Raw genomic sequence first — 23,594 nt, 5'->3', positions numbered from 1 at the left:
TCATTGCCCTTGTGCGCCCACCATAGGGTGGCCATGGAACCTGGGGGCAGAGTGGCTGAGCTAATGGCCGTGAGCGCTAGCATGGGGACCGTGAGTGCTCTGGGGGCTGCTCTCTGGAGGGGCTTCTCCAGACTGAGAGCTCACGGAGTCCTCCCCCAACTCTACATCCCATTCCATGCTCCTGTGCATACTGCCTATCACCCCACCCCTACTCCTATGCTGGAAACCATGTATGACCCCCCCCACCGCCCCTGTCACTGATCTGTACATATTTGCCCACATATGTGCTCTCATCACCTTCCTCGCTGATTCCTTCCTCGCAGATCACCCACCCACCCATCATACACTCCCCCACCCATTCACCCATCTGCTTACCCCTCTACTCACCTACCCATCTACTTGTTTACCTACCTGTCCATCCATCCACTCACTAATCCATCATCCATCCATCCATCCATCCATCCATCCATCCATCCATCCATCCATCCTTCCATCCACCTACTCATCTCCCTATCTGCCTATGCATGTGCTAATCCATCCACCATCCATCAATCCATCCATCCATCCACCATCCATCCATCCACCATCCATCCACCCATCCACTCACCTACCCATCCACCCATCCATTCAAGGACGCACCCACTCTCTGATGCACACCCCCACCATCCCTCCATCTTTCTCCTCACCACTCTCCACACAACCACTTCTCCACCTGGCTGGCTATCACCCTTCTGTCCACCCACCTGGCCCCACACAGCCCCTTCTGGGAGCTCAGGTGGGTGGTAAGCCTGACCTGGGTCTTACCCTCAGAGGCCCAGGGCCTGGGCATGTGGACTAACACACCTTGTTTTCAGGGCTGTGACATTTGTTCATCTGGGGCTAATCAGGGGGTCAGGCCTGGGAGTCATCTGAAGAGGGGGCCTGGGGCTGACCTGGCTCAGACCACCCACAGCTCAGGCCCCCTGGGCCTGCAGCGGAGGCCATGGGGAGGGCAGAGCATTCTGAACCGGGGCCCTCCGCCCCTGCCCGTGGGCTCTAGAGGCAGGACAAGGGACACAGGAGCTTTATTGCAGACAGCGGAGCACAGGAGCTGAGCGGAAGCAGGGGGGGCCACAGGGCCTGGGTGTCCAGCAGTCTATGTGGCTCTTGACCCGGTGAGCAGTTCCCTTGCTGTGCTCCACCTGGGTCTGGGTCTCCGGCCTCCTCCCTCACAGGGAGGCAGAGCAGCGGGCAAGGGGTGGGGAAGGGAGCAGGGAGGCCCAGGAATAGTAGGAGGTGGGGTCAGGGGTGCGGGTGGGCTGGCGTGGCTTGTGGGACTGGTGTCTTTGTGGGCCCAGGTGGACTCTGGTCGGAGTGTCCCCCTGGTGCACGGGGTGGCGCTGGCTGGCTGTATGCTGACCTGTGGAGGCTGAAACAGCATGGGCAGAGGGGACACAAGGCGTTAGGCTGGGTACTGAGTGGGGTCTGCTCCCTCCCAGCTCCTGATGTCCAGTCTACAAGCTTCTGATGGCAACCCCCCGCCCCGCGCCTGCCTCCCTATAGCCTCCCCTGGAAACCTACTCCCCGGCACTGCAGCCCCCCCACCCTGTCATGGCCTGGGTCAGAGTGCCTGGCTCTCTGCGCCTCCCCCTCCCTACCCTCCGCCCTCCCAGCAAATCCACTGGGCTCTGGCAGCTCCAGCCTAGGGCCCCCAGGCCTCCCAGCTTCCCTCCTCCCCCAAGCCAGAGAGCTTCCCTCTCAGCTCAGGCACCATTCGTCAATGTCCTTCCAGACACGTGGCGTCCAGAAAGCAGGGTGGGCGGCAGTTTGCACAGGACCACCCCAGCCCAGGTTCTGCGGGAATGTCCACTGAGGGCAGCTCAGCAGGATCTGCCCCCACCTTCCTGCCCCTCCACCTCTGCGGTGCCCTCGGCTTCCCGAGGGGCCCGCTGGCACCACCCCTACTGTGGGCTCCCAGCCTCGGCGCCTGTGGTCGGGCCGGCGGCGTCAAGGCGCCCGTGCGTGTCTGCGGCCAGCGGCCCGGCCCTCCCCTGGGCCCCACACTGGAGCCCACCCTTGGCCCCCACCCCTAGCTGGCCACCCACACTGTCTGGCTGACACACGCAGGCGGTGCCCACGCAGGGCTGGCCGGGGTGCCCAGAGGTGGGGGTGCAGCTGGGCTCTGGGCACCCACCGTTCCAGCCCAAGGTCATGGCAGGCCTCAGCAAACAGGGCAGGGGCCTGAGAATGGCCACACTGCGTCCACGGGGCCTCGGGAGCATGCCTCCTGACCTCTGTGCCTTCTTATCATGCAGGATGCTCTCTGCGGTGCCCCCTGAGGCAGGCAGCCCCCGCCCCCGGGGTCCCTCTGGTGCGCCCCCACCCCTGCTGCCCAAGCCGGGCAAGGAGAACCTCCTTCTGCGGAAGCTGCTGAAGAAAGCGGCCAGGAAGTCAACCAGCGGAGGGGTGCTGGCCCTGCCTGGAGCCTTCCGCGCGTCCCTGTCCCCCGTGAGTGAAGCAAGCCATGACCCAGAGGTCGCTGCCCCACGGCTGCACGCCCCGCACCCCAACACTCCCGGCCCCTTCACCCGGTGCCTGCCCAAGGGCCCCCAGCGGATGGCCGCCACGCCCTGCGCTCCACACACGGCTGTCATCCACCATGTGGCGTCACCTCTGCAGAAGGCCAGCGTGACCCTCAGCCGCCCCTCGAGCCACAGCCTGGCCGCCCACTTCAGGGCCACTGGGTCAGATGGGCTTGGCAGTGGGAACATGCACGTCAGCCAGGTTCAGATCCGACTGGCCCCGTGCACACCCTCTGGGACCCCAGAACCCCCCAGGACCAACAGAGAGGCAGCCCCACGTGCCCAGACCCTGATCCCTGTGGCTCACATCCGCCCACTTCCCACCGCGGCCCAGGTCTCCAGCCCCCCCCTCGAGGAAGCCCCCGTGCCCAGGCCTGTGCCTGGCTTCCAGGCCCCTGCACCCAGAGAGATGGGCACAAGGATTGTGGTGACCATAGCACCCACCTGTCACTCCCCAGGGCCCCCAGTTCCTGGCCTGGCCCTCCAAGTCGCAGTGACCCAGCCCCTGGAGGGACCAGATCAAGCAGCTAGCACAGGGGACCAGGTCAAGCCGGCCTTCAGTCCCCACAAGGCCCCTTCCCCAGCCACACTGCGGGGTCCCCATCCCTGTGAAGCACCCCGGGGGCCCCCCCGGCTCAGCGGCTGGATGCGTCTCAAGCAGCAGCTGGTGGTGCCCACCGATGAGCCCCCTGCCCCTGGCCCAGTGCCCAGCCCTGGGGCCACGCAGCAGCAGGAGCAGCAGCAGCAGGGCCAGGCTGCCACTGAGGGCCAGGTGCACCGGTCACCTGCCTCCCGAGCCATCGGCATGTGGGACGCGGTGCTATACCGCCTGTCCGTGGCTGAATCCCAGCACTGCAAGGCTAGACCCAGTGAGGGGCCACACTCCCTGGCCAGCCTGTCTCGACTGCCCTTCTTATGTCGGCCCCGCTTCAACGCCCGGAAACTGCAGGAGGTGGCCTCGCGGCCCCCGGCCTTTGCCCTCCCTGTGCTGGAGCTGAGCCCTCGGCCCAAGAACTTCAACCGGACCGCGGCTGGCTGGCACCTCTAGTGAGGGGGCCTGGGGCTTCTGGGGAGCCAGGGTTGAGGGCAATGGAAAGGAATCAGGGCGCTAGGGTGAGCAGTGGCAAAGGGGCACTAAGGAAGGAGCTGTGGGTGGTAAGAAGTTGGGGGTCTGAGAGGGGTGGGGAGGGCAGGTCAGGTGGGGTAAGGTTATGTGGGACTTAGGGCAGCAGGGTGGGGTGAAGGTGGACAAGTCAGGAATGAGCAGATCCAAGGGGCTGGGGGGGCTCTAAGGAAGAGCCCTGGAATGGGGCACATGGAGAGGCTCAGAGACAAGAGACCCCCACATTCTGCTCAGAGGCAGAATATCCAACCCTTGGCCTTGTTTGAGGTGGCTGGGCTGGGGTAGGGGCACACGGAGCAGCTCAGTTCTGCCCCCTGGTCCCCCTACTAAGGCTTGAGGGAGGGTGAGGGCAGGGCCCTGGGCCTCAGAGCTGCTGGCTTGCGGTGATTAACTCCTGGGCCCAGACTCTGCAGTACCCCCGCCCCTGGCCCGGCCATGAACGATTCGGGACAGATTTATGTTCACAGTGGGGGGCCGGAGCTCAGCACGGTCTGCCGCTCAGCAGTTTGGCGGGCCAGACAGATGGCGGGGCGCCAGGCAAGGGCTGGGGGGCGCAGGAAAGAGGCCCTGAGGGGAGACCAGAGGCTGCGCCACCGGGAGCCGGGAGGGCATGGAGAACTCAGCCTCCAGGCAGAAATGATGGGCCTCCACCTGAGGCCCAGCAGGGCTGAGGAGGGCTGCGGCCAGGTGCAAGGGCAGGTCATGGAACCCAGCTTCTTGCAACTTTGGGGAAGCCCTCCTGGAACCAGACAAGCTCCAAGGTGGGGGCAGTGAGGGGTGGGCAGCAGGGTGCAGGGAGGCAGTGGGGCTTGGGGAGAAGATATGGTTGGTGGGGGACATTGGTCCCATAGTACCCCCGGAGCTTGAGACCCAGGCCACAAATAAACACGCGTTCACTCAAAGACGTGGTGTTGCTTGCTGTCCTGTCCGCCATGGCAGGAGGATGCCCGTTCTGGCCCTGGCCCCTCTCCACCTTCAGCCCACCAAGGAGGAGCACAGGCCCAGGGGTCTCCCCATTGTTCTCTGCCCCTGGAAGGAACCCAGGTCAACTCTTCAGTTTGGGGCTGTGCTGACTGAGTTGTGGGGTGCCAGAAGAGCCATTGAGTCCAAGCACGGGGTGAGGGCCCAGGAGGGGTGTTGGGGTCTCTGACTGGCCCCTGCCTCTCCTGGAAGTGGGGAATCAGGTGACCACGCACTCCGGGGTGGCAGCCGCAGACTCACCGGCACCATCGAGCTAGGGGGCTGCTCCCTCACCCACGAGCACCTTCTCGTACTTCCCGTGCCCCGTGGCCACAAACTTGTACCGCTTCCCAGATGGGGTGCTCTGTTGAAAAAGGGGAGCAAGAGGATGGGGGTGCCTGTCAGGGAGGTGGCAGCCCGCCCCCCGGAAGCCCTCCTGGGTGCCTAGCCCCAGCCTGCTCCCACCACTGAGCACTGAGCACACTACCTTCACTGAGGACGCGGTCTTAGGGCCACCTCTCTGCTCCCAGAGGCTCCGCTTGCTCATGTCCCCGGCAACGATATCCTGGATACCGGAGACAGTCACGGTGTAGCCTGTGACCAGGGGGCTTGAAGCCTGTCCCCTCCCCTGGGATCTGCCCACCTTCCCTCTTTGCTCAAGAACACAGTGGACAAGCAATGAGGTCAACAAAGTCCCGCCCATCCTGTCAGTCTGTCTGCTTCTCCAAGTCCCAGTGCCCCCCCTGTCCATCACGCCTCCTCCTAGGGGGCCTTAAAGCCCCCAGCTCTGCCTTCTTCCTGCAGCCACGCCCAGGGGAGGAGGTCTTACCTTGCAGGAGGCACCCTTGGCTGTGGACTGGGCCTGCACCTCTCCCGTCTCCCACAGGTTCTTGGTACTGGCCACGGTCATGCTGGGCAACTCTACAGAGGGCTGCCGGGCTAGCTTGGAGGTCCGCCCGGCAGTCTGAGTAGAAGAAAGAGCCCCGGGAGTGCTTTGGTGAAGAGCCACCAAGGGGTAGGTCAGGAGGCCCCCCCAGAACACAAACAGGTCACTTCTGTCTTCCTGTTTGCACCGCAAATGCTTTTCTGAACCACGAGGCCCGGGGTTGTCCCCATCACAGGGGACATGCATGGGGCCAGCCCGTTACTGTCGGGGATGGGGAAGATGTGGGGCACCCTCGTGGGGCTCATGATATGGGGCTGGGGGAAAACGGGGCTGGGGGATATGGGTTAGCAGCAATGTGTGGCTGGTAGGGAAGTGCGGGTCAGAGGAAGACTGGGTTGTTGAAGGGGAATGAGGTGGGGGGTGAGCATCAACTGTGGAAGACTTGGGGTTGTGGGGAGGATAGACTGTGGAGGACTTGGGGTTGGGGAGGATAGACTGTGGAGGACCTGGGGTTGGGGAGGATAGACTGTGGAGGACCTGGGGTAGTGGGGGATGTGGGTCATGGAGAACCTTGGTCAGTAGGGGTGCAGTCAGTGTAGGGATACGGGCTGGTGGAGGCTGGGTTCATGACGATAACGGTATCTTGTCACACAGGAGCAGAGCACGGTACCTCAATAGCCTGTGTGTACTGCTCCAGACGTCCGTCAATCTTGGAGACAGGCAGGGCAGGCTCAGACTTCTCATTGTTGCTGGAAGGTGTCAAGGACAGTGTCAATGCCCCAGCCCCCTGGCTGTCCCCACCCAGGTCCACAGCCCCATCCTCCCAGGCCCTCTCAACCTCCTCATGGGGAAACCCTGGCTCGGAGCCCGTGGATCCGACCTACCTCTGCTTCAGGGAGCCACTCAGGGTCTCAGTCTGGTCGAGGAGCTGCGGAGAGTGGGTTAAGGGGTCAGTCTGGGCAGCCTGGCCCCTCAGAGCTGGGTGGGACAGACTGCTATTGTGAGCACCCCACTCTGAAGAAATCCAGTACCCAGCAAGCGGTCGTTTCCGCCACCTTGAACTCCAGGGAGTAAGAATCCTTATCCTAGTAGTTCTGTCCATCTTGGACAACTTCACCAGGTAGAGAATTTTCCTTCGTTTGAGCTGAGATCTGCTTCCTGATGACTTAAGCCCCTGGGTGAACCTTTGTCCCCTGTGTCCCAATTGCCAGCCATCTGTCCCTCTTCTCCTACCTCCCTTGACCCAGCCACCACCCTTTCCTTCCTTCCTCCCTCCCTCTCATCTGTCCATCCATCCATCCCTGTCCATTTGTCCATCCATCCATCCATCCATCCATCCATCCATCCATCCATCCATCCATCCATCCATTCTTTCTTCTCCCTCCCTCCCTGTCTTTCCCTTCTACCCATTCCATCCATCTGACTAGTCTCATTCCCTCCCATCCATCTGGCCACCCACCCACCCCCACCCATCCTTCTTTCTTTCCTTCCACCTATTTGCCCATCACCACAACCGCGGCCACAGGATTTGCTGACTTCCCGGCTCTGGGGGAAGAGCAGAGGGCACATGGACACGCTCCCTGTCCTCCCAGAGTGGAGCTGGGTCACTCTCTCGGTCATCACTTTGGCCATGAGCCAGAGAGAGCAAATGAGAGCTGGCTTTGGGGCCTCACCTACCTTGGTGGTGGGGCTCTGGGGAGGTGTGCTCTGCCCAGGACCCTTCTCCAAGGTCAAGGGGCTGGGGGTCCTGGGCTGTTGGCATCGTGGGAGCTATAGAGAGAAAGTTGGAGGTGATGGGGCCTGGATAACCGGCCACTCAGACCCTTCCTGGGGCTAGCTGGAGCAGAGCACTCCCCTGCCAGGGCCTCAGGCTTCTTCCATCCCTGACATGCTCTGGGTGGCATCTGTGATGCAGAGCCCAGGAGCCCGGGGTTAGAGGACAAACTCACCCCCAGGGCCCCCGTGCCCTGATGCACAGATCATGTGGGGTTCCACGGGACTGCAGAGTCTGAGGGCGTAGCCAGCCCCGTGACACACAGTGGGTACAGGCAGCAAAGACCCACTCAGCCCCTGGGGAGTATCCTAGAGTGTCCAGGGTGGGGCCACTGTTACCTCCTCCTCAGCCTCCTCAGCCTCCACTGGTTCCTGGGGGCCCTGGACAGGCTCCTCCGGACCCTCCCGCGGCTCCCCCTCTGGGCTGAGGCAGAGTTCTTCCAGGGGGACTGGGGCCTTGCCCGGCTCCACGTCTTCCTGCTGGCGCCTGTGAGGCCTGTGGGAAGGAGAGGGCGGCAGGGCTGAGTGAAGGGCATTGACTCCCTCGCCTGGTTTGAGCCCCTGTCCCTTTCTAAGACCCTGCTCGCCCTCCAGGCAGGCGGGCCATCAGACGGGTGGCCGGTCCTGACCAAGAGACCCCGGTGCCCAAGGAGGAGCCCTGGTGGTGCAGTGGACAAAGCGGCAGGCTGCTGACCACCTGGTCAGTGGGAGGAAGAGAGTGCTTCCATCTCAGGAATACATGGGCGCGGCTCTGTTCTGCCCTGGGGGGTCTCTGAGAGTGGGCACCCACTCCATGGTAGGAGCTGGTTTGGGGGGTGTCAGGAGGGCTCCCTGGTGGAGCCGTGAATTGAGAGCAGGGTTGCTACTGGCATGTCTTTCAAATTCACCCGGTGTCACTCAGGAGAGAGGTGCGGCTGCCTGCTTCTGGAGGTGCTGACCACCTCAGACACCCGGGCAGCTCCAACTCGGTCCTGCAGGCACAAGCAACTGGGCAGGGGGTGGGGGTGCAGTAGCTAGTGTCTTAGGAGAGGTAGGGCCGAGGGCCCCCATATCAGCCCCTCCCCAGGCATCTCACTGACCCCTCATGACAAGGAGCCCTCCATGTGTCCAGCAGGCCCCCCCCCCCTCTGGGAGCCTGCTCTCAGACTGTCCAGATGAGCTCCAGCCTGCGCCCAGCACTCCCACATCCACACTGTGGTGGCCTCGCCATCCCCTCTGGCCAGCACGGCATGGAGCCAACAGGCCCAGGGAGGAGGATGCTGGGCGGGAAGGCGGGGTGGGGTCTGTGGGTGGCCAGGCGGAGTGGGGGGATGCTGGGTAAGCAGCAGGACAGGGCCAGGCCGGGGCCCACGGGGAGAGGTGCCAGCCACACCGGCCACAGTGAGAGGAGGTGCCGGCCGGCAGCCAGCGTAGTTCTCGTTGGCGCGGAGTTGGGACTGGGTGGCGAAGAAGGGAACGCTGGTATTTTCCATAGTCTCAGGCCCTGCTGTACGTGCCGGCCACAGCCCAGACCCACCCACCCAAGGTGGGCTGGGGTCCGAGCCAGGGCAGCCACACAGAGCACCATTCAGGGCCCAGGAGGCAGGTGCAGGGGTGGGGGCCGCAGACCGCCAGCCTTCTTCAGAAGAGTACAAGTGCCCCCTGCTGTTGGGAACCAGTCGGCCTGGCCGGCCAGCAGGGTGTGAGGGAACCCAGAGCCTGTGGACAGGCCTGCCCTGCTGGCCCCAGCACCTCTCAGAGATGCAGTATGCGGTGGGGTAGGGTGGGGTGGGGGGACAGTGTTCCAACCGGCCTGGGGCAGACAGGGAAACTGAGACCTCATAGATGTGTGATGGGCAGAGGGCGGAGCCAGGACCAGCTGACCCCTGGGGTGTGGGATCCTGGGTCCAGATGGAGAGGGTGGGGGTTGGGGACCAAGAGAGGTGCTTAGGATGGTCTGGGGGTGACTGAGAGAAGGGAGGGCCCAGCAACCCTACACACAATGAGGGTCACTGGGGGCCAGGCTGGGGCCTGACAGCAGCCGAGACCCTGAATTATGGGGAGTTGGGGGCCTTGGGAGCAGCTCGTCTGGAAAGCTGTCTCCCGGACCACATCTGGAAATACCTGCTCCCCTCCTCCGTGGGAATGGAGGACAGCCAGGCCCGAGGGAGAGAGGGGCGGGCGGCCCCAGGGCCTTGGAGGCTCCATTACGTAAGTGGGCCTCAGAGGAGCGGACGTGGCCCACAGCCCCCGCCCGGCCGCAGCTGCGCTGGCTGGATAGGGCCCAGGAATGAGATGTTCTCACTGCCCCCCACCCCCAAACCCTCGGCCTCCCTCCTGGCTCATTCCTTCCTGCCTTGGCCCCTCTCCCCCACCCCAACGGCCACAAGGCCATCTTGGGCTGGCTGGGAGGGAGGCCACAGAGCTGGGCGAGGGTCAATGGTGGAGGGGAGGGGGGGCCAAGGAGGGTCTGCAGCACTCACAGGGTCTCCTCAGGCTCCAGTTCCTGGGACGTGGCCTCCTGAGTGACCTCCCGGCCGCTGTCCTCCGTGGGCAAGCCCCTCTGCCCTGGCCTCTGTGACCATTCTCCAAAGCCTTCATCCTCGTCCACTTCAGGCATCTCTGAGGACTTTGGGGAGAGCCTGGAAGAGGAGGGAGCCTCTGGGTGCTGGGTCACCAACCACCCCTTCTCTCTTCCTGGTCCGGGATTATACCTCCCTCCTCTGCCTGGGGCTCCCTGAGGACGGGCCTGTGTCTCCCCCGTCCATCTACACCCACCTGAGAGCAGGGCTGTGTCCCCCATCAGTCTACACCCCTCCTGAGGGCAGGACTGTGCCCCCCATCAGTCCTGCTCTTCAGTGTGCCCTCGTCTCAGGCCCCAAGCTCCCAGTCCCTATGCTCACTGGGAGTCCAGTGTCCCCTTGGGCTGAGGGCCTGCGAAGCCGGGTGGGCAGCAGGAAGGGAAGGCAGCCAGAGGGCACCCACCCATTGGCTTCAGCCCCTAGGGTCAGGACCAAGGTTGCCAGTGTCCTCCCTGAATCACAGCCCAGGGCTGGGACCATGTAGCTGGGTCCTGGGTAGCCCAAGAGGGATCAGCTTTGTTGCAGGATGGCCATAGCTCGAGTCCAAGTCCAAGTCCCTGGGGTGGCCTTACGGGCAGCACCACAGTGTCCAACTTGGGATCAGTTCGGGGTAACGGAAGACCCTCACCCTCACTGAGACACTCCTCCCCTGGCCATGGGACCCGCCTCTACAGCTCCCCCCTGCACTCTCTCTGCCTAGACTCTGAATCTACAGACTCAGGGTCCCTGGCGCCCTGTTGGGGACTCACAGCTTGTCCTGCTCCAGCTCTGGGGCCTGGGGGCTGCTGTCCTCCACCTGCAGCAGCCGCTCCCGGGCAGCCTCTTCCTCATTCTCCATGCTCCACTGGGTGTTGAGCCTTGGAGGGGAGGGGGTGGGGGAGCCAGCCATCAGCCCCCTCCCCTCCCCGTAGGAGACCATGCAAGGTCCTCACTTCTCCCTACCCCTTCGGGCTTTGGTTGGCCCACTCTGAAAACACAGGCCGTGTGGCAAAGACAGTAGTGGGAGAACATTGGAACCCAACGGGTGGGGCTGCAGACCCCTCCCCAGCTGCCCTGGCTGGGAGGACCCCCAACCCATGTGGGCAGGGCCACACAGACACTGGGGGGCTGGTCAGGGTCCCACCAGGGCAGATCCCTCAGGCTGCTCCACCCTGCCCCTCAAGAATGAGCCCAGTGGGGTGGGGGCTTCTAGACTCTGTGAAGACCTATGTGGGCCAAGCTGAGGGACCCGACATGGTTGGATCACCACTACCCCTGCACCCCACTACCACTGTCAGCTCTGACACAAGGGCCTCTGTGGGTGGGTGAGTGCCTGGGTGCCCTTTCAAAGACTTTGCCTTTAGCACCCCAGCCCCACTCACAGCTGCCCCAAGGGAGCCTGCTCACCACCCCACTGGCAGGCAGAGGCCGAGAGCAGTTTGAGGGTCTGCCTGGGACCCCAGGGCCACAGGCTGGCTGCCCCTGCCCGCCATAGCCAGGCGCAGGCCTGGGGTCTCAGGTCCAGGCCTGTCCTGTGCCTGTCCGCCGCGTGACCCGGGGCCCTGGGCTGGGAGAAGCCTGATTGGCGGGTCTGGCAACGCTCAAGGCCAGGCCATGATCTAATCTCTCCCCTAGGTCTTCCGAAGCAGCAGACGAAAGCCAGGCCCTCCTCAGGCCCAGGTTCAAGGCCCACTCCCCCCGCGGCCACGTGGGACCCCAGCCACGCACACCAGACCGCCAGCTCCGGCCTCGCACCCCCACAGGCCCTGAGGAAGCCGCGCATTCTCACACCTGGCTCCCATCAGCCCGGCAGATGAGGCCCACTTCCTGCTTGGCCGCCCTTGCGGGTGCGGGGGCTGAGCCCCCCTACCTGGGGAGGTAGAGGCCAGACGTGGTGCAGCTGTTGTCTGAGAGCAGGGCCAGGAGCAGGGGGAGCGGAGGGGGGGGGTAGGGAAGTGTCCTTGGAGAGGACTGGTCACCCCATTTGTGTCCCCCATTTCCATGTCTTGCTCTGCACACACACACAATCAAGCCTGCCTTGTACCTTGCTGTCAGGGGATAGGGTCTGGTCTAAATCTCTGCCTGTGTCCACACCTAGGTGGGTGTGAGTGTTCTCGGTGTGTGCCCTGATACCTGTGTGTGTGCCCTAGTGTGTGACTGCGTGATAGGGTGTGTGGTTGTGTGTCCCCAAGTGTACACCAGCTGTATGACTGTGCACATGCTCTGTGTGTGCTGTATGTGTGTACAAGCACTAGGGTGTGTCTGTGTGTGTGCCCCATTTCTGTGACAGTGTGTACTCTGGGGGGGGTGCTGTGTGTACAAATCCTAGTGTGTGGCTGTGTGTGTGGTGTTTGTCCAGCATGACTGTGTGTGGTGCATCAATGTGCATGTGACAGTGTGGTGTGAGTGTGTGTGACCAGGTGGATGGCCAGTGTGTGACAGTGTGTGTGGTGGGTATGTGACTGGGTGGAGGAATGTGTGGAGTACAACTGTGTGTGTATAGTACGTGACCAGGTGTGATGTGTGTCTCTGTGTGTGTGTGTGCGTGTGTGTGTGGCAGTGTGGGTCTATACACTATCCTGGCATCTCTTGGGCCCCCTTCCACAGCCGGACTGCCGCTAACCTCCCCCCCCCCATCCTCACCAGGAGCGTCCGGAGCCTCCCCCACAGTTGTGTGCACCGGACGCCCGTGGCCAAGAGCACCCAGCCGTAAGCGAGTACCTCTACTCATAGTCTGCAGTCTTAGGGGGACACAGGGCTGTGCCCATATGCACACAGGTGGCTGTGCCTGCACTTTCGATGGTGTCACACACACCTCCAAGGACAGGCAGAGCCATGCCAGGCACCCGACACCATGTACCTATCACCCGTACCCACTGATGGAGCTCCACGTGGGTGCAGCGTGCACACGCACGTGAGCTCACTCAGATTCAATCTATGAGCAGGGATGAGCCAGGCCCGCTCCAGCCCTGGGCCTCACTGCTGACTGCTCCCCACTGTCGCCCGGACAACGTGGATGGGGCAGACCCTGGCCCGAGGCCCGCCCAGGCCTCTGCTGAGGCCACCACTGCAGTGGCCTCACTGCCCATGCCTTCGCTGGGGTGTGGACAGGGGTCTCAGCATCTCCCCTAAAGCCACTGATCCTGGAACAAGGAGGTGAGCTGGGCCTCCCTCCCGCCCTTGCTCCCCCTGCCCAGGATGTGAGTAACGGGGCCCTGGGGCCCCCTCCCCATGACCTCACCGCGTTCTGCAGCTGGGCTCAGTTCTGGGAACTGGGAGGGGATGCTCTCCTGGGGTGGGGTGGGGGCCCCTGGCCTGGGCCCCTTGCCGCCTGCAGCTGGGTTTTTTCCTGAGAAAGGCAATTACCCGCTTCCCGTGTCTGCTTGGTCCAGCCCGGCCCAGGGTCAGCCAGAGGTTCTGCCGCGTGGCTCTGGCCTTTGCGCCCACCCCCTGTACCCCTACAGGCAGTCCTGGCTTTTCAAGCCACCAGTGCACACGGGGCTGTGACCAGGCCCAAGACAGCAGCCTGACCTCTGGCAGGTGGGGCTTGTCAACTTCAGGGTTTCCTTCTGCTGCCTCCCAAAACACTGTCCCTCTCCTCTTCACCGCCTCTCCCATGATATGGCCCCTCACCTCCCCACCACCCTGCCAGGATACACACCTGCCCTACCTGCCCTAATCACACACCCGCCCCCTTCCTCATGCCCATCTCTGATGAAGGTCTGAGTGTCCAAGTGTCCCAGGCTTGGTGCGGCCCAACGAGGTCCTGCAGTTCCTTGGTCCTACTGTGGCCTTGGGAAGAGCAGCTCCTTCCCCACGATGCTGCCCCCTGAAGGCTTCCCTGAAGTGCCCACCCAAGGCCCCGGGGCTGATGGGCTGGCTGAGGACAGAAAGCCTCCTGGTGAGTCTTAGGGGTCTCAGCAGCTTGGCTGGGGGTCCTCTAGGGGACCTGCCTGCCACACGGTCCCAGGTGCCCCCAAGAGTAGGGACACAGGCCCTGATGGAAGAGGCCTCTGGTCCCCGTGGCCCCCTCCCCTGGGGTCTCCCACCATGGATCCCAGCAGACACCTAGAGTGGACAGTGAAGGGTAGGGTGCTTCAGGAGGGAAACTGAGTCCAGGGAGGGGCACCAGCTACTCGCTAAGCAAGGGGGCCCACACCTCCACTCTGTAACATGTGCCCCTTCCCCAGACAGTCCTGCCATAGCCCCTCCCCAACCCAGAGCCTGGGAGAGTGGCTGGTGGGGGAGCCCAGGGGAGCAAATGGGTTTGGGTAGGGCAGGTAGAGGGGGGCCAGGGAGGCTTAAGTGCCAGGAACCGGAGGGAGGGCCACCCAGAGAATCTGGAAGTGGACCAGCCTGTCCTCCAGAGGCCATGCTCTCACAGAGGTCCTAGAGCCCCTGGGGTGTATCTCTGGCCTGGAGGCATCCTGCCCCCAAGAGCCAAAGCTGACTGGGGAGGCAGGGCCAGGCACTGGCAGGAGCTCAGCCAGTGCGGGGGCCCAGCCCAGAACTCCCTGGCTGGTGGAGGCCGGCTCAGGGATGAAATGGGGCATGGGGACTCTGGCATCTTGGGGGACCCCAAGTGAGGCCAGGGGCTGTGGGGAGGGGAAGAGGCTCCCCTGCAGCTGCTGGTGACCCCAGGAGAGGGAGGGGCTGGCCAGAGGAGGAGTGGACAGCTGCGGAGATGCTTAACTTAGGCTTTGTGACCCTCCCAGGCTCGATCCTCCCTGGCCTAGTACCCCATTCCCTGCAGAGAACAGACGAGGAAGGAGCCACCCTCTGGGTCCAGACCCTCCTCAGGGACCCTGAGACCACATCCACAACACTCTGCTTACCCCTCACCCCGTGTGGTCCCCTGGGGGGGTCTGGCCCTTGTCTGCCCCCTCCCATTCCACCCGGGGGGTGGCGGGGGTTGTGGGGTGCTCACCAGCTCTCATGTTGTGTGGTGGACACTGCTCCATCTTACAGGTGAAGGGGTGAGGATGGGGGTGAGGTGCCCCCCCTTGGGGTGATATTACCCCTGGACAGAGGTCTGCTGGGCAGTTCCAGGCCAGGCCCCTGGCCAAGGCCTCCTCAGCCAGGCTGGCCATCCAGTGGGAAGACCCCTACCCAGCCTCTCCTCACTCCCCACACCCTCTTCTCTGGGTGGGCTGCGGTCATAGAGCAGTGTGGCCTCTCTGTGTCCTCCCCAGAGGCTGCCCAGAGAGCCGGCTGACCTTATGCTTCACTCACGGACCACAGGGCAGACCCCTCAGAGGTTCTGTGGGTGGCCCCCCCGGGTGGGGAGGTCTTTGCTGAGCTCTGAGGGATATGGAGACATCATGGGGGACATGGCTGTAGAGGCTCATCAGAGGAAGCCATAGGGGGGCCATGGCCTTGGGGCATGTAGAACAGGGAGAGCCAGGACCTACAGATCCCTCACCCCACTTCCAGTCCTCCCCAGCCCGATGCATAGTCCTTCCTGGGTGGCCGCAAGCTCCCCAGTCCCAGCACCCCTGCCCGTTACCCTGAGTCAGGGTCACTTCCCTGGCTGTCCGGTGACCAGCCTCCACTCCCAATCTACCCTCCCACCACAACCTCTCCTGGGCCTGCTCTCCCAGCCCTGGCCTCGGGGAGAACAGACCTCACCCCCGAGTCTGCGCAGGGAGAGCAGAGCCTCTCCTGGGATGATTGTTGCCCCCAGAAACCCCCGTGGGGGTCCTGCACTGGCCAGGGTACAAGGAGGCCAGTGGGCAGCAGTGCAGAGGGCCCCAGTACACCTGATCATCAGCCAGCGGCGGCCCTGGGTGCAGAAGGGAGCCACCCTGGCCCATTCCCCAGCACAACACTCCCAGGACACCCCACAGACCCCCAACCAGTCTTCCAGGCCCATCTGGGACCACCCTCCTAATGGCACCCTGCAGACCCTTCCCAGAGGGGAGGGGACCAGAGGGGACCCAGTGCTGCAGTCCCAAAAGCAGCCCTCCTGTTGGCCTTTCTGACTCTGGGAGCACTTCTCTCAGTGGGAGGGGGTGGGGGGGCTGTGTCCATCACCCCTTACCCACATCCCCCAGCACATGGTTCTGGGCAGTACTCCAGGTGGTCAGCCCCAGGAATGCACTCCATTGGCGTGGACAGCCTGTGGCCGGGGGACTGGAATTCAGATCCTTTTGTCCCTCGGGCCACTGCCCGGAGATGCCACCTTCTGTGCAGTGTCAAGAACCTCTCTATTCTCCCCCAATCTGGCCACTGTTTCACGGGTGTCCCCCAAGTCTCCGGCAACACCCACCCCTTCTGTGCTGCCATGCTCAGTGCTGCTATTCCTGGCTCGCCACCCCCGCGTCCCCTGCACCCACTTGGGCACCATGCTAGGCTGCCCTGGGCTTCCATCAGCCTCCTCCCCGGACCCTTGACTGGACTGGGCACCCTGGCCGTGCTGTGCAGACTCCAGAGGCAGGCTTTGGGCAGGTCCGGTGGCATCAACTGGGCCTGGCACCTACTAGACCTCTGCCACGCTCTGTTCTGCCAGTCAGACTACCCGGCCGGCCTTATACCTCAAGGTGCCGCCCTGACCATGTCCACTGCCGGGCTCAGAGCCTCTCAGAGTCAGCCTGCACATGGCACCACACATGGAGACCCTGTGAACACTGACCTGGCATCCAGCCTCGGCCTGCGGGCCCTGGCTCTGGCCTCCTGGGGTGCCCCTGGCTTCCCCAGACTCAGCAGTATCTCCCTGCCTTGGGCTCATGGCTGAGCCCGAACCCTCTGCCCAGCTTCCTGGACCTGGGCCTGACTGGCACGCACTGATCTGGGAATGGATCCTTCAGGGGAAGGGTCGGGGACAGACCAGAAATACCAGTGGGGCATCTTCCTGTCTGCAGATGGCCCAGCGGCCTCTGGCTCGGGATTCCCGCATGCCACCCCACCCCACGTGGGTCCCCATCTCTGGGGTAAAGGCCGGAAATAGGGGTGGTGGTCTCTCACATGACAGGGCAGACTCCCACATACCACCAACACAGTGAAACCGCAGCCATCCCAGTTGGGAAACTGAGGTTCAGGGGGCACGGGACCACTGCAGTCAAGGGGTCTCTCTGAACCTTGGCCCCCTCATCTGTCAAATGGGCCTACCTCCTGTCTGGAATCCGTTGTCTCTGCACGCACCCGCACACTCTGCCCGCACATGACACCTCCAGCCTCCTGGCCATCTGGCCACCCCACCCTCATGCAACCTGCCGGCCACCATCTGCCCACCTGGCACCTCGCATCGGCCCCCACACACCCCCAGTTCGCATCCTGCCCCCTGGCATAATGACCCCCACATCCCACTGCTCCCCGGCATTCAGCCGGCGCACTGCATCCTGCTCCCCGGATTCCGCCAGCACCCCTGCACCTCGCACTGCGCCAGCCAGCAAGCCGGCGCCCACGTCTGGCTCTCTTTGGGTTGCCCCCCCCCCCGCACTCCTCTCTCCCAGGCTGGGCCCCCTCGCCCTCACCCTGATCTTCCCTCACTCTGCTCTCTTGCTCCATTCCCCCCATTACCAGGCAAGGTCATGTCCCCAGGAAAGTTCAGAGGCACCCCAGATGCCCCCAGCCCCCTGCCAGGCCTTGGCTCCATCTCCCACCAGCACCCTGCTCTCCCCTCCCACTCCACCTACTCATGCCTCCCTGGGGATGAGCCAGGCCCGGGGTGTCACCCACAGCATCCTCTGTGTCCAGCCCCCCTCTCCCTCTGCCAGAGCTCCAGCTGGGCAGAGTCCTAGTGCCAACCTGTCGTGAGTGGGTGGGGGGTGCTCCAGCCATCCACAGGAGTCCCCTCCCCCGGACACTGGGATGGGGGGTGGCGAGCCCAGGATTCCCACCATGGCCGCCTCAGCAGTGGGCAGGGTTGGCATATTCAGGCCCAAAGGACTGGCCCAGCCTAGCTGCTGCCAGCCCCAGTGTCCCCACTGCCCACATGAGCCAGGGAGGTGGGCCTGGGCACCTGGAGAAAAGTGGACACTTAGCTGCTTGGAGGGGCTGCTGGAGGTGCCAAAGCTGGAGGAAGTGGTCTGGGAGCAAGTGGCCGCTGGGGCCACGTGTCCACCCCTCCCCTCCCCGTCCCGAGATTTACACCTGTGTTTGGCTGGGGAGGTGGGGGAGCTTGCCTGCATTCGATGATGTATACCCTAGGGACAGGAAGGGCTCGCCCCACACCCAAACACGGCAGGCAGCAGGGTGGGCCCCGGAGTGGTCCCAGCTCCCTGCTATGCAGCCAAGGGCCAGCCGGCAGCCCGCTCACTCACTGGGAGGAGCTGACGAGGGGCGGCCGGGACCTCGGACCCTTGCTTGGGTGGAGAATGTCGGTCAGGGGACTTGGAGGTGTGCGCGTACCCTTTGTGCCCATGGATGGACTTGCTCATTTGCCCTGGACAGACGGTGCCTGGCTGGGCCCTGCCGGGCCTTCCTCACGGCCAGGACAAGTCCCATGCAGTGCTTCCTGGCCCTCCCGGTGCCCTGCTCAGGGAAGCCCCGGGCTCACTTTCCCCGCGTATTGTTAAGTGGAGTTACTGAGCCAGAGGGAAGGGCCCCCACCCTCCCTAAGATTCCATCTGCAGCCATGTGGGGACCCCCAGAATGTGCCAATGTCCCCCATGGGCCAGAAGGGCTTGTGGAGGCAACTACTTGGACCACTGCCGGGCCCTGCAGTCTCCTCCCCTGCCCATGGTGCCCCTCGCTGTCCAGGAGTCCGGGACGCTGAGGGTCCAGAAGCCGGAAGGACTCAGCAGAGGGCTACTCCAAGCCTGGGCCAGGCCCTGACCTGGACGGTGGCACAGGGCCTGTGCCGGCAATGCTCTGAAGAACCCTGCCTGCGGGCCTGGCACACGTACCACCGCGGTGAGGCCTGAACCTACCAGCTCCTCCCGCACCCCAGCCAGCCTGGATGGAGGCAATGGGAAGGCCCCAGCAGGTGCCACTCACCCCTGCCCTCTGAGAGTCCTGGCCACTAGGTCCCTCACCAGCAGAGGCTGGCGGGCAGGGGGTCTAGGCTCCCCAGCTAGAGACAGAGGGCAGTCAAGGGGGACTTCCTGTAGGGGGTGGCACTCCAGCTGAGCCTGAAAGGAAGGGTTGAGGAGGAGAAAGGGCTCAGAAGGGGACTCAGAGGAGGCACAGCTTGCAGTTCTCTGGGGTGCCGACACCCACCACCCTGAGCCCACCCCTGAGGCCGGCGGAGAGCAGGTCTGGTTCAGGGCCCAGGGCCCCAGAGGGAAGCCATAAACCAGGGTATGGGCCTGGTGGCTCCAGCGGTCACACAGGGCAAACTTGCTGAGGACAGGGGTGGCATACAGGGCTGGTCAGGCCTGCTCTCTGGCTGTAACACCAGGCAGTGCAGGAAACAACTCTCGGGGTGGGCAGGACCCAGGCACCAGCTCTGCCAGCCCCTCCGGGCCCTTACTGGCCATCAGAGAACAGCTTGGGAGGCACCCCTGGGTGGGAGGAGGACTGGGGGTGGCTGGCCGAGGCCCAGCTATGCCAGGAGGACATGGGTGGGGGGATGGTGGTGTCATGAGGACAAGGGCCCTTGTGCGTCCGTGTGTGCACACACCTGCACACACACATGCACACCCCTCGTGCTGCCCACAGCTCAGAGGCATCAGGCCCAGTGGGGCTGGGGACGGGTTCTTAGATCCATGGTGCCAGGTCACTGTGGGCACCCAGCCTGCTCCCCACGCAGCCTGGGTCAGTGGGAGGGGGGGACACCTACCTGAGGATCTTCTCCAGGCCCCGTGTGCTGGAAGTCCTCAGGAGAGCCGGGTCAGTCATTCTGTGCCCCCTGCCCGCTGGCCTGCCCCGGCCCTGGGGGTGCTGCCGCACCTTCACCGATGGCCTCCCTGCGTGCCCGCGTCTCTTCCGACTGCGGCTGGCCCCTCAGACCCCCCGGCCCACCCTCCCTCCTGTCCCCGTGTCCGTCCCCTTACTCTGTGGGTCTCCCTCTCCCCTTGCCTCCTCTGGAAGCTGAGCAGCTGCCTTCCTTTGGTTCCCCCCCACCCCCTTCGCCCCTCAGCTCCTCTACCGCCTCCTTCCAAGACTAGTAAAAATGTCACAGAAAACCCTCCCTGCCGGCCTGCTGCCTGGCTTGGCGACCGGGCGGCCCTCGAAGCTGGCCACCTCCTCCCTCGCCCTTCTCCTGACTCTTTCTGCCTCTGCACACCCCCACCTTGGGCTACCTGGGAGGCTGCCACCCTCTCTCTCCATGGGCTCCTGTGCCCGCCTGCCTGGGCACTGGGTGCCCATCCTCCCGTCCAGCCCACTCTCCTGCCTGGCAGCCCCTGGCCATTGCTCCTACTGTGGTCCCTGGCCGGCAAGATCTGGTCCAGCTCCCTCGGACCTGCTCCTCCTGCTTCGCCCGCCAGCCCCCCGGGGCCTGGGCCTTCTGCCCCCTCCTCTTCCGCCCACCCGTCTCCGCCCTGGTCCTTTTCTCTGGAGGCTGTGTCCCGTCCTGCCTGCCTCCCTCCCTCCTTGTCCTTCCCTCCCTCCTCTGCCTCCCTCCCTCCTTCCCTCCCTCCCTCCCTCCTTCCCTCCCTCCCCCTTGGCTCTCTTTTGTTTTTCCCTCTGCTCCTGTTGTCACCTCCAGGGGCAGGCCCAAGCTCCCCAGCCATCCATTCTGGTCCCCAAGAGGGACCACACAGCTTGTGCTGGGCGGGGGGGTGGGGTGGGGGGGACTCTCCGCAGAGGGACCCTGATGGGTTGGGCGGAGAGGGCCTGAGCCCAGCATCCCGCCCACCTCAAGGTGGCAAGGGTGTGCTCCTGAGAGGCACTGGTGGGCACAAGGTTGGTGCCCGTGCCCTGGCCAGTCTGGGCCCAGCCCAGTCGCCGCCTGGCATGGGCCCAGGGGAAACAGCCCAGCCCACTGCTTCCCTGGTTGGGCTTGGCCACCATGACTCACTGGACAACGCTTGAGGCTAGTGGCTAGACTCCTGGGGTGCGGCAGAGGGGGGGTGTGGGCGGGCGGGGGACTGGACCCATTTACAGGCATCTGATGCTTACCAGCCGAGTGGCCTGGAGCTCGCCCAGCTTACCAACACTCAGAGTGAGCAAGAGAGACAGAGCGGCAGATGCCACATACCCATGCCCCAGGCAGGGAAACTGAGGCCCATGGGGCCATGGCCACCCAGCAGGTTCCCTGGTGAGGCTACCCCCATGCTTAGCTCTCCTTGCCTCCCCCGATGGGCTGGCCCTGGGCCAGCGGGCAGTCAGGGCCAGTGGTCACGGGTGAGGTCAGTGGGTGAGCAGGGCCCTTCAGAATGAATCACTAAGGGGAGGGGTTCACTGAGGGGGGTGCCCGAGTCTGGTCTGCAGTGACTCAGGGGGCAGGCTGGCTGGAAGTCTGGCTCACAGCCCCGCCTCCACTCCCGAAACACACACAAGGCCAGGTCTCGTGGCCAGCCTGGAGGGGAGCCCACAGCTGCCCTTGAACTTTGAGATCATGAGCACAGCCTGCTGCCCATACCCAGCCTCCAGGCAGGGTCCTGGCATCACATCCTAGGGGACAGTAGGAGGAATGGGAAAGAGACCTCAGCTTGGAGAAGGCACGGGGGGTCCTGCCTGCAGCCCACCCTGCCCTTGTCCCAATGTCATCACAGACAGCTGGGAGCATGCAGCAGGAGTATTTTGGTTCAAATACAGGAATCATCTTCTCATGGGCAGGTGGGCTTCCGTGGGAGAATGTCAATAGAAGGTTGTGTCCAGTCAGAAATGCTACTGCCAGCTTCCGATAATGCTGGGCAAGAGGTGCAGTGGCCAGGCTGTGTGGTTTTACAGCTAGGGTGTTTCCTGAGACGGGTAACAGGCCAGGGCTCAGTCTTACTTGTCCATTCATCCATCCACCCACCCATCCATCCACCCAACCACCTACCCATCCATCCATCCATCCATCTATCCATTCATCCATCCATCCACACACCATCCATCCACCCATCCACCCACCCATCCATCCACATACCATCCACCCATCCATCTACCTACCCATCCAACCACACATCTACACACCCATCCATCTATCCATCCATCCATCCACCCATCCACCCATCCACCTACCCATCCATTCATCCATCCATCCATCCACACATCTACACATCCATTCACGCATCCCTCCATTCACCCCCACACCATTCACCCATCTATTCATCCATACATCCATAATCCCATCCATCCATTCATTTACCCATCCATCCACCCACCATCCATACATCCACACACCATCCACCCATCCATCCATCCATCCACCCACCCACCTATCCATCCATCCACACATCTACACACTCATCCATTCACGTATCCCTCCATTCACCCACACACCATCCATCCATCCATCCATCCATCCATCCATCCATCCATCCATCCATCTATCCATCCCACCCATCCATCCACACAGCCAGCCAGTCATCCACACAGTCATTCACCCACCCACCCATCCATCACCCATCCATGCATCCACCCATCTGTCCACCCACGTGTTTGCTCATCACCTCACTTTATTATCTCATTCAGCAAGCCAGGCACCCAGCTGTGTGCACATTAATGTATTTGTCCTTCCACACACAGGCACCCTGCTGTGTGCACCTTAATGTATTTGTCCTTCCGCACACATATTTGTCCATTAAGCCATCTGAACGAGTTAATACTTGGGGCATTTACTATATCATGGCAACCCTCAGTCCATCTTAGTTAATATTTTCCATCTTTCCATCAAGTCACTTATCCATATCTCACCCACCTACCCACCCGTTGATTAATGACTCCATTTATCTATTCATATAGTTAGCAATTTATACATTTCCCCCCAACAAATGTGTGTTGGACCATTACTGTGTTCTAATAGGTGCTGAGGCATGGGGTTCTACCTGGAAAACATTTCTGCTCTCAAGAGGTTGACCTGTTCACGAGCAAAACCAAACACGTGCGCTAACAGATGGGTTCAGTGCTATAGAAGCGATAAATCATGGTCAGAATGATATGTCAATAAAGCTATTCCAGAAAGGTGAGAAGATGGGAATCTGGCCTTCTGGAGGTGAATGGTCTGTGATAAGCTGTGCAGGGGAGGCTCGTGGTTATGGCCACATCCTCCCTGGACCCAATCTGAATGTGCCCTAGGCTCAAATATTCTGCCCTTGTTCCACGGCAGAAATTTCTTCTCTGGCTTTTGAAATATTGGTGGTGGTCTTGCCTTTCTCTCTCTTCACTTTTGCGTGTATCTTTAGATTCGCAGTATTGCTTTCTTCTCTCTTTGTCATTTTGAGTTTGTTTGTTTCCGTTGGGTTCCCCAATGTAGGAAGCACAGCAGGGGTGGGTGCTAAGGGACAGTGACTGATGCAGGGTTATGGGGAACCGGGTTGGGAGGGGGAGAGGAATTGGACAGCAATCAATGAATGTGGGAAGGGCAGGGAGCATCAGAACCAATGGTGGTGGTGTGGGTACAGCTCTTTTTAAACGTGATTCAACTATGGACATATGTGACATGTGAATATCAAATCCAGAAAACTACTTTAAAAAGAAACCAAACTTGCCCTATGGTTCTTGCGGGTGAAGGGGGCACTGAGTTCATTTTCATGGCAGTGAGACAATTGGAGAGGGATGTCAACGACGGTCGTGCCACACACAGAGTGTGATCAAGGGCCCTGGATTAGGCGTGTAGAAGGTGTAAGGAGGGCCAAGGGGAGGGCGTGCGTGGGCCAAGGACGGCGAGTGCCCGTGGTGAGACTGAAATGGCTTGGAAAGAGTATCACAGGACGCGC

At 62.6% G+C, this 23,594-nt stretch overlaps 2 protein-coding genes across 7 annotated transcripts in view; one reads left to right on the top strand and one right to left on the bottom strand.

Moving 5' to 3' along the window:
* Positions 1-1,047: 1,047 nt before the first annotated feature.
* Positions 1,048-23,594, bottom strand: part of LSP1 (lymphocyte specific protein 1) — a 36,571-nt gene continuing 14,024 nt past the window's right edge. The window contains exons 1-12 of one of the 6 annotated variants that reach the window (XM_075545191.1): positions 20,147-20,284; positions 19,565-19,591; positions 10,614-10,721; positions 9,766-9,924; positions 7,643-7,799; positions 7,208-7,300; positions 6,415-6,458; positions 6,201-6,279; positions 5,474-5,608; positions 5,132-5,209; positions 4,906-5,008; positions 1,048-1,408 (exon numbers count right to left, since the gene is read on the bottom strand). In XM_075545191.1, the coding sequence (XP_075401306.1) occupies positions 4,919-5,008; positions 5,132-5,209; positions 5,474-5,608; positions 6,201-6,279; positions 6,415-6,458; positions 7,208-7,300; positions 7,643-7,799; positions 9,766-9,924; positions 10,614-10,702 (924 nt within the window). In that variant the 5' untranslated portion in view covers positions 10,703-10,721; positions 19,565-19,591; positions 20,147-20,284 and the 3' untranslated portion in view covers positions 1,048-1,408; positions 4,906-4,918. Of the gene's footprint in view, positions 1,409-4,905; positions 5,009-5,131; positions 5,210-5,473; positions 5,609-6,200; positions 6,280-6,414; positions 6,459-7,207; positions 7,301-7,642; positions 7,800-9,765; positions 9,925-10,613; positions 10,722-17,589; positions 17,826-18,780; positions 19,150-19,564; positions 19,746-20,146; positions 20,285-23,594 lie in introns of those variants that run through there. The other 5 variants (XM_075545190.1, XM_075545193.1, XM_075545188.1 and 2 more) reach the window with 5 other exon arrangements.
* Positions 2,260-3,609, top strand: PRR33 (proline rich 33). Its single transcript, XM_075546792.1, has 2 exons — positions 2,260-3,231; positions 3,292-3,609. The coding sequence occupies exons 1-2, from the start codon at positions 2,260-2,262 to the stop codon at positions 3,607-3,609; spliced, it is 1,290 nt and encodes a 429-aa protein (XP_075402907.1).

The sequence above is a fragment of the Tenrec ecaudatus genome, chromosome 4 (genome assembly GCF_050624435.1).
Source record: "Tenrec ecaudatus isolate mTenEca1 chromosome 4, mTenEca1.hap1, whole genome shotgun sequence".
Lineage (NCBI taxonomy): Eukaryota > Metazoa > Chordata > Mammalia > Afrosoricida > Tenrecidae > Tenrec > Tenrec ecaudatus.
This window is presented reverse-complemented; position numbering and strand designations above follow the sequence as displayed.

Coding starts and splice junctions, on each gene's coding strand:
- PRR33 (XM_075546792.1), top strand. CDS start 2,260: ATGCCTCCTGACCTCTGTGCCTTCTTATCATGCAGGATGCTCTCTGCG. Junction 3,232..3,291: donor GTCTCAAGCAGCAGCTGGTG/GTGCCCACCGAT, acceptor GCCACGCAGCAG/CAGGAGCAGCAGCAGCAGGG.